The 9558-nt window shown below is 50.0% G+C and overlaps 1 protein-coding gene across 3 annotated transcripts; it reads left to right on the top strand.

The window, feature by feature from the left end:
* The first annotated feature begins 204 nt into the window (after positions 1-204).
* LOC112898510 (QWRF motif-containing protein 4-like) lies at positions 205-5742 on the top strand. Of its 3 annotated transcripts, none has more exons than XM_025966849.1 (7): positions 205-436; positions 1982-3418; positions 3833-3952; positions 4174-4290; positions 4381-4470; positions 4645-4752; positions 5310-5742. In XM_025966849.1, the coding sequence occupies exons 2-7, from the start codon at positions 2120-2122 to the stop codon at positions 5367-5369; spliced, it is 1794 nt and encodes a 597-aa protein (XP_025822634.1). In that variant the 5' UTR covers positions 205-436; positions 1982-2119; the 3' UTR covers positions 5370-5742. The 3 variants fall into 3 exon arrangements, with proteins under 3 accessions (XP_025822634.1, XP_025822633.1, XP_025822635.1); XM_025966848.1 differs by having other exon boundaries at positions 4645-4774; positions 5316-5742; XM_025966850.1 differs by having other exon boundaries at positions 5316-5512.
* Positions 5743-9558: the final 3816 nt, after the last annotated feature.

The following is a 9558-nucleotide window of genomic DNA, read 5'->3' as shown; positions in this document are numbered from 1 at the left end:
TAGTTAGTCTGTGCGGGAGCACGGGTTGATAGGCTAGTATCAACTAAATAGAGGTAGAAATAACTGTGATGGTCTGCTTGAAATTTCCGTGGATTATTCAAAGAAATTCCTACGATTTCGAAACGCACTGGGGACGACACCGTGAGTGCACCTATAAAACCCAACCGGTCGTGCTAGCGCCGTTTGCCATCGTGCCAGCAGCCGTGCGCGTCTGCTGGCCAGCAGCTCTCAGTTCTGATCGCCGCAGGAACACTCCTCCCGAAGCAGAGTCCCTGCAGAACGAACACCTGCAGGAGTTCGCTACACGCCACTGCACGGGCGCACCCGCGCGCGCCCACTGACCGCGGGCCACTCGCCACAGGAGGACGACGACGAGGCGGCGGCCGCGGCAAAAGACGACCGTGCCCGGTGATCCTCCGCACGTGCTGCTGCCGAGGTAAGCCTGAAGCCTTCAACCGCGGTTTTACATCGGCATAGGCGTAGGCGACTTTCCTCTCGCTACTCGCTTGCTGGCTTCCTTTGATCGGCTCGCGTCGTCGAGTTCCTCCGCCGTGGACTCTCCACACTCGCGTCCTGGGGAGGTCCGAACCGGCTTCTTGTCGGGAACTTGGGAGTTGGGATCGGGTAGTGCTTCGGTGTTCCAATGGCGTCCTGGCGCCCCACGTCCAGCGGCGCCGATTCGATGCGCTCGCGCTGCATTGGGGGCCATTTCCTGAGAAATTCTTCGGAGCCCCAGCGATGGATCCTCGCTGCCTTCGAAAACTGTCCAGATTTCTCAAACTTCTCCCTGCAGGTTTTCAGTTCCGACTCCGACGCTCAAACCGAAACCCTTTTTTATTTGGGAAGAAGAAAACGAGAAATTTTTTTTGGGACCGACTCGAGCTGCATGCGCTGCTTCTCCTTGGCCTGGCGTCCTCGTCGCGCTGTGCTGTGACCGACCCGTACGGCACCTTTACGGTGAAATCCTTTGCGCCCAAGTCAAGCGTCCCTTTCCGTGCGATCCGGCCTTGATTCGCTGTGCGCATTCAGACCGATGGCGCCGCTCGCTTCAGAAAGTTCAGATCCCAAGGCGCGCGCACCGTGTGTCGCGGCGCGCCCGTCTCGGACGACTCCGGCGAGCTGCCTTTTGCCTGACGGCAGACTGCTCAACTCGAAGCCAATTTGGATGCATCAGGCTGCGTTCCACCACACTAGTTTATCGTCGGCCACCGCTGCGTGCTGGTAAACCCGCCATGTCAGCGTCTTCTGGTTTAGCTCCTCATCGTTTTTAAATTCTGGGGTCTTGGATTTTGTGTTCTTTTGTCTGCATCGAACCGAACATGTCCCCTGCTGCGGATGAGCGATCGCTGTTTCCCCCTGCTGCTTCCAGTTGTATTGAAAATCTGCTTCGGCCACAAAGTTCCATGGCTCGATCATGTGTCTCTGTCGGCCGCAGAGATTTTCCAGATGAAACCCTTGTGGCGTCGCAGCCGGCGAGTAGCGGCACGAAACGGTAGCGGGTCGGTTTGGAGCTACTAGTTCAGTCACCGTGTTCACAGTGCCTAGCTTCGTCGGTTCATCCAGTGCCCACCATCTGTTCTTGCCATGGCTCTGAGACCCCACGTCGCCGTATGGAGAGCTTTCTTCCAGCTAGGGGACCGTTCCCGACCTGCCCATGGCATGGCGCCAACGGTATCCCCGTGATGAGAGCGACCCGGCGCGGTAGCAACGGAATTCCCCATGGTCCATGCCTCCTTGCCGAGCGCATGGCCGCGGCACTCGGCTGTCGCCATCCGGCACTATCGGCCGGTGGGGAGCGTGCGCCGTCGGCGCCGTTCGCGTCCATGAACAGGCCCGGCGGGGTTCCTGCCCCCCGCTGGCGCCGGTGCTGGTGGGGTGGGGGGACTTGGGTTTTGTTTCTCTCGTGTCTAAGGTGGTTAATGCAAGCTTCTACCTCGGCTGATTATCCCGGTGGTTGGATCGTGTCTTGTTGTGGTGGTAGATCCGCGTGGTTTGGCGTCGCCTCGCCGCGGGAGAGGGGGCGTCAGGCGTGGCGCGGTAGCTTGATGAGAGCCGCGCCGATGCGGGAGGTGCCTTTCGGCGCGCGCAGCTATTCTTCCTCTTCTTCTTCTTCTTCTTCATGGACGCCGTCGTGAAGGGTGAGCGGAGGAAGGCCGCTGCGGCTGCGGCTGCGGCCAATGGCGCGCAGCGACGGCCGCCGCTCGTGCCGTCCGAGAAGAACAATGCTGCGGCTGCTCCGGCTGGTCGGAGAAGAGAGGTCCCCTCCAGGTTCAAGCCCGTCGCGCCACCGGCAGCCGCACCGGCGCCGGCTGCTCCTGCAGGGCGGCGGTGCGCGTCCCCGAGCCCCGGCCGGGCGCCGGCAGCCGACGGCTCGGCGACGTGCAACAGAGCGCGGTCGGCTGAAAGAGCAAGGCCTGCCGCGCCTTCAGCTGCACCGTCTTCTCGGCCGAAGCCCTCCTCCCCTGCCGCGGCAAGGTCCAGTTCGCCGGCCCGTGACGCGGCCACCGAAGCACACGGACACGGCGCTCCTCCCCGTGCAAGGAATGCGAAGGCCTCCAATGGCTTGTGGGCGTCTGTACGGAGCTCGTCTCCCTCGGTCCGGCCAGAGTCCGTGCCAGCAGCAGGCCCTGCCAAGAAGATAGACAGGCTAGTCCATGGCTTACCTTCAGAGCAGACTAAATTGCGGTCAGGAGCCGCGGCTGAGAGGAAGAGGAGTCCTCTTAGAGGGAGAACCAACAACATCAGCGACCAATGTGAGAATGCTCGGTCACCAGAATCTGCCGCCAACAGAGCCACCGAGCGACACCGGTGGCCGGGGATGATGACTGGCCGGGATTCTGCTGGTCTCACTTCGACAAGCGCTGCTCCTGCTGAAAGGACTAGCAGGTCCGTTACTTCACCAAATGCTTCATCAGGATGCTCTCCAAGGAGGTTGCATCCATCTGAAGGAACGGGCAAGAGTCTGAAGCGACCGTCGAAGGAGATGCCAATGATCGTTCACCGGAGAAGAAACGATAATGCAGATTCTAGCAGTGACACCTCTTCTCAGACGTCGGAAAGCTGTGAATCCACTTGTCACCCGAGCAAGGCCATTTCTTCACCTGTTCCGGTTCTGCACAGATCGTCGTCGCCAAGACAGGGCTTGTCAGCTGCACCATCTACTTCCAGGTCCTGCCAGAGCCCGTCGCGGACGAGGCCTTCGACACCTTGCAGATCAAAATGTGCCCCTTCAGCTGCCCAATCAGGTGCTGAACAACCTGTGTTTAACTATATCGTTGATGCCCGGAAAGGGAAGAAGAATGCAGGCCAGATTGAGAATGTCCATCAGCTACGCCTGCTGAATAATAGATACCTGCAGTGGCGCTTTGTGAATGCACATTCAGAAGATACAGTACTACCCCAGAAAAATGGTGTTGAGGTAACACTGGCAATCTAACACCCTTTGTTACTTATGTTCCTTTTCTAGTCTCGTTTTACCTGAGTTGAATTAGTTCATGCTCTTTGGTAGTCCTTATTTATTCAGATAATATACAGAACAACTCAGATGAGGCCATTTCATCTTCTCCTTTTTTGTTTGTTCAATGGCTCGACAAGAACTTTTATTGGAAAATCATATGCTAGCTACTTTATTCATAATGTGTTTTGTGTTTAACCTAATGTTTGGTTTAATGATGCAACTGTACTCTTGTAATCCGTCAGAGATGTTTCAGGTGAAATTATATAATTTATTGATGTGACCATTTGTTGATGAACTTCACTACATAACTTTTCTTGATGCCCCTTTCTTGCGCAACGTTCAACTGACATAATACCTTTTCCCCTGTCCAAACAGAACATTTTTTACAGTGTTTTGGAAAGTACCTTGACACTGCGTGATGCTCTAACAATAACAAAAATTAATGTGCAACGCCTTCAGCAAGAGCTGAATCTGTACAACATTCTAACAGAGCAGGTTCGTATTCACGTATCACTTATTATTATCTGTATTTCTACTAGTTCATGAGTGTAGTATCATAGGAACTTTGAAAGGTTTGGATATTATTGAAATGTATTTAAAAAATTTATAGGGAAGGAAAACTTTTTATGGTAATCCTAGTTCTCTATTGCTTTCTGAAACTGGGTCATGTGAAAAAATAAAAAATTCAGTTTATTGACCATGCTATTGTGATTCAGATTGGTTACCTTGAGCAATGGCCGGTACTAGAAGAAGAGAGCACTGGTACTGTAGTTGAGGCGATGGAGGCTCTTCAAGCAACCACGTTGTGCCTTCCAGTTATATCAGGAGCACAGGTGTGTGGTGAACAACATAGCTGCTTGAACTTATGAAAAAACTGCTTTTTTTTTTACTAGGATATATTGACATTACTATGACATGAATAGGCTGACAGAGTTGCAGTTAGGAATGCTATAAGCTCAGCTGTTGATGTTATGCAAGCTTTGAGTTCCTCGATGTTCTACTTGCAATCTAAGGTCAGATTTTAGTTCCCAATTCTTGAAAATATTTTTCCTTCGATAATTTGGAACATCAAAATCAATATAAACTGTTCTCTTTATAAAGTAACAACCATAAACTGCTAAGTACATTGTTTGGTGGAAGATAGGACATCCTTGCTTCTCTTATTGACGCTAGGACATGCTTGCCAGGTCCAAGATAGGACATCATTAGTTTCTGAACTTTTGGTTATGGCAAGGCAGGAAAAGGTTGCTCTTGATCAATGCAAAGAGCTCTTAGCTACGGCAGCAAAACTGCAGGTACTTTTCGGACTACGGTCAGGTCAAATCTTTTCCCTGTCCTAGTTGATTTACCGTTCGCATTTCATCCTATTTTCTTAATTCTTTAAGTTTGAATTCCCAGTTAAATCCCTAGATTTAAGAAACCTTGACACCAGATCCTAGTTGAACATTTAGTTTTCTGCTATAATCCAGCCGTTCCGGTTGGACAATATGCCAGAAGCAGTCTTAGCATGGCATGCCATGTTTTGTACAAGCTCCTGTGCAGACAAGACATTATACTCTGTCCAAATCTGCACCTCTTCTGCCATGTTTAGAGTTCGCTGCAGGACTAGCATGACATGCCATGTTTTGGAACTGTTTGCTCCTTGTGGCTGGACCATGGAGCCTGACAAATTCGGTAGGGAAGATATGTCCAGAGTTCTGGACCATTTGCCACTGCATAATTGAATCTGTTAACCTCCGTCGCGCCGGTCCAAATCCTGAACTTTCCATCCGGAGTGCACATACTGAACAACAACAGATACTGAACTCTATAAGTAAGCTAGTAGGTTATTACAGTGTTTATCTTTGGTCAGGTACAGGAGACCAGCCTTCGCACGCATCTGATGCAACTGAGGGAGGGATCTGCAGGATGATGAACTGCTAAGCTGAAGAAATTAACCTTGCTTTTGACAGCTGATGCAACGGAAATCTGTAGAGACGAAGTAACAGCTGATGATGCATACTGCACACACCCACACACACATTCAATGGCCTCGGAAGACCATGGCGCGAAGCTCCGCAGTCTGCAGCTAACGATAGTTCACGGTGCTCACAAATTATTTCTGGGGAAAGAAAAGGTGTTGATGGTTAATTTTCATGGTACAGTAATTCTTTTTTCCCCTGGTAGTTGTTTCTTCAGGGGTGTAGTCTTGTTCTTACCCAGTTCCCACTGTACATTTTGACTTTTGAGAAGTGCAAAGAAAAGTAAAAAAAGGATAAATGAAAAGAAAACAACAGCCGATGAAATCTCTCTTGCTCTTGCAGTGTTTTAAACTTGTTACTTTTCATCTCACTAAAACGAAATGAGCTGATACTCGGAAAGATGCAGCCAAGCAGATGCGTCATCTGTATAAGTTGTGGGAAACTCTATCCCGTCCTCGCAGTGTGTTCGGCCACAGCCCACAGCTGGCACCATTCCCGGCCATATGGGCCGAATGATGCAGGCCCGTGAGCAATCGGCCTCCAGAGCTCGCGACGCGTCTCTTAGGGCCTGTTTGGCAATATAGTATTCTTTTTCACGCGTAAGAACCTCTCGCTTGTAATTTCTTCTTGCACAAGAACACGAATGCTTTTTTTTTTACCCTTGGGAAATACTGTTCGGGTAAAATGCTTCCAGCCGGACTCCCCTGCCTTCCAGCAACTCACGTGACGCAGTCATGTGCGTGGTAACTCCTCCAAGAAATGTGCCGCCTGCATGATGCATTCGCAAAGCTGCCTCGGCTTCGAGGACTCGAGGCTGAGGCATTCGGTGCTGCCGCTGATGCCGCAGCGGAGTCGCCACCGCCGGGTGGGGATGGCTCAGTCACGACTCACGAGAGATGAGACTAGGAGTCAAATCGATCGAGACGGTCGGCCCCGATACGTGTCATTTTGGAAGTCGGACCTGTGGAGGAGATTATTTTCTTTCGGTAATTAACGGGGAAAAAACCTCTTCCACATAGGTTTCTTTCTGGAGTTCACCTCGTAAAAAAAATAGGGGCTGCGTTTTACAAGGATCTTGGGTCAAATTGGCCGTCCCAAATCTAAATCTATAAAAAAATTTAAACCTATTAAAAATCGATATCCGTGAGTGGGTTAGAGTTTTACCCAAACTCGTACCCGTCTGCTTAACGGGTATCCACGTGTGCTACACCTTACTATACTAGTTTTATTATAATCAACAAGTTTAATATAATAAGCATTAAATTTATAGCATAAAGAAATAGATGATAAGCAAGAAGTTCATTGTTCACTAAAAATACTGAAGAGAATAAAATATAAATAACAAGTTCTATATTTAAGTGATCATAACACCATATAATGTCACCAATCCATCGTATACATACACAAACACTACAAACAACGAAACAATAACACCCCCTACCAACCACCAAAAGATTCAAGATTCACCAAAATAAAAAGCGTAGGAGAAGGATATTAACTTTATTATAAATTTACAAAAAAAATGATAATTGCACTAGGTTGGACGGATTTAAAAAATTTATAAATTTACGGGTTTGGATTTTATACGAACAAACATGTATCTATAAACGTGACATGTAGGATTTTGTGCCCATTAATAAACCCATGTATCCTAATATAGTAAAAAACTGACGGGTTTGAGATTTTGGTACCTATTGCCATCCTCTGCATACCGGCATTTGGTTGTTTGAATCCGTGTGGCCCCACCACCGAGTGCATGCAAACAGCATGAAAAAAGCCACTACCTCCATTCCAGAATATAGCTATTTTTAAACTTTAATCTAGATGGAAAAAAACATAAAGATTGATAACATAAAAATTCTATCGCAATATGTAACTTTTCTATTTAAAAGTAATTATTTTTAATATATTATTGGTTAAAGATGAAAAATATTTGATTTTGATCAAGTTAAAAAATTGTTATATATTGGACGGAGGTAGTATATAATAGTTGCTAATCGAGCATAAAAAATCAATAAAACCAAGGTTTTCTATATTTTCTTGGCTCTGCCTATCAGCCAAATTAATCCGCACAGGATCCTTTGTATCTCCAACATGCATTCTCCATGTGGCAGATTCCTCATTTCCTGATTCCTTTTTGCTACCACTCCCTTCACGTGTGAAACGCGCTTCCGACCTGTTGCTGTCCGATCCTAAACAATGGCCAACTGATTGATTAACTTGACGGTCGGCAGTTAAACTAATTTGGCTGATTAAATAAATAAACTAACTAGCCAAACTACACGGTCAAGAGCCGTCTGTTGCTATTTAGGCTTCATTATAGGTCTTTAAAGACATAGTATAGCTTACCTAAGTTCAGATGATAGAAAGGGTCCCCAGGGACCACCAGCATGTTCAGTCATTTTCCAAGCAGGCGTGAGGCATGCAATGCAACATCGTGTTGTCCACTGGACCGTCGGCATCCAACGTGCTTCACCTGTGGCGCTCCCAGTCCCGGCCAGCTAGGAGCGGCCCCCCGTTCCTCTCCTCAGGTACGTACGCTGCCGAGCCATCAATCTCTCGCGTGAGTGACCTCGATGCATGGCAATCTACACTCCCAGTATCGGCTGTATAACTATATAATGGTGTCGGTACCGGCAGTGGTAGCTCATTCAAAGCATATAACGAATTAAAAATAATTATAACCGGTGAACTGAGAGTATCTCAGTTTATAAGATTTTTTATGTTGGAAAGCATTCCTATTTTTCAGAATTTATCTCAAAATTTAACCGTGTTATTTTTTATTCTTTTATTCTTTTAGCGGTAAACGACGGATAAGACTGCATGCAGGAGGCATGTAGTGACTTTGTCCAACTTAAAATCTACCGGTTCAATCTCACGAAACTTCTCAAACAAGTCGCGAGCTAGTCTGCGTCCGTGGTGGGGCGTTTCGTAAAAAGAATAATAAGTGAACTTCCTACGCTGCTATGATGAAGGAGATCCGGCAAGGAAGTTACGGACGCATGTTGCCTCTACGTGCGCAGGCTGCTATGGGTAAGTAGGGAATGCGTGCTCGCTGCCCACCGCTCCACCGGGAAGTTATCGACTCCTCCCCCACACCCACTCGATGCCCACGGCGCCAGCGCTGTGCCTGTGCTAGGAGCTGAGTACGTTGTAATCCATCCGACGGGGAACAAAGAACCGAGTCCTGTGCCCCCTTGGCCCGCGCCGTGATCCAGACCCGCGAGATGGGGGCCGTAGATGAAACGAACCGGATTAAGTGAATCTAACTTGTCAGTACATGCAGATAGGGATACCTCCTACTGGTGTGTTCTGCCCGACGGGCGCGAGGTTATCCGTAACCTCGCACTAAGTCTTTGGCAGACAGAGGCGTACCGCCCGGGCCTGACAACTGGGGGCACGGTCTCCGGACCTCCCCCCACGCTCTAGCAGATCCGGCACCTCCACGTGCCCACGTGGACAAGGTGCTCAGGAATGGCTACCGCGGGCTCGGACCACCGCGGGGTGGTCCGGGCCCCTACGAGTGGAAGCCGAACCCCAGGGGGACTGTGCGCCTGGGCCGGCCAGGGGGGCCCGGATCTCCCTTCCCACCGGGGAGGAGGTCCGGTGCCACCACGTGCCCCAGAGGAAGTGGCCGCTAAACCAGCACCGTCACGTGTCCGGTGGCAGCCAGCCTTCTACGAGAAGCCAGCCGAACTACCGTATTAAATGCGGGTGGTTGGGGTACGCGTGCCCGAGACAGGGCATGGGCTGCCCACTGACATGTTGGGCAGGTATGCTGACACCACGGTAAGCCCGCCAGTTACCGAGGTGGCGCGTCGCATCACCGCACCACGTGTGCGGCGAGGGGCGTGTAGTCACATCACAGCACCGCGCGCATGAGCGAAGGGTAATTATGACCTGCTGCAGGAGGGCCACGGCGTGCGCTGCTACAGTGCGCGGAGGCTACAGCACGGCAGGTCAACATAGCCCCTTTGCCTGTCAGCGGGGATTGACCATACAGTGACAGCACGTCTCTCACTACGCATGTCACTGACAGCAGACCCTGTGCTAGCGAGACGGCACATGACCATACCCTGGTAGAGGATACGCACGGGGGCCGAAGAGGAAGATTTCTGAATCTGTGGCATTTAAGGCTCC

The sequence above is a fragment of the Panicum hallii genome, chromosome 6 (genome assembly GCF_002211085.1).
Source record: "Panicum hallii strain FIL2 chromosome 6, PHallii_v3.1, whole genome shotgun sequence".
Classification (NCBI taxonomy): Eukaryota; Viridiplantae; Streptophyta; class Magnoliopsida; order Poales; family Poaceae; genus Panicum; species Panicum hallii.
This window is presented reverse-complemented; position numbering and strand designations above follow the sequence as displayed.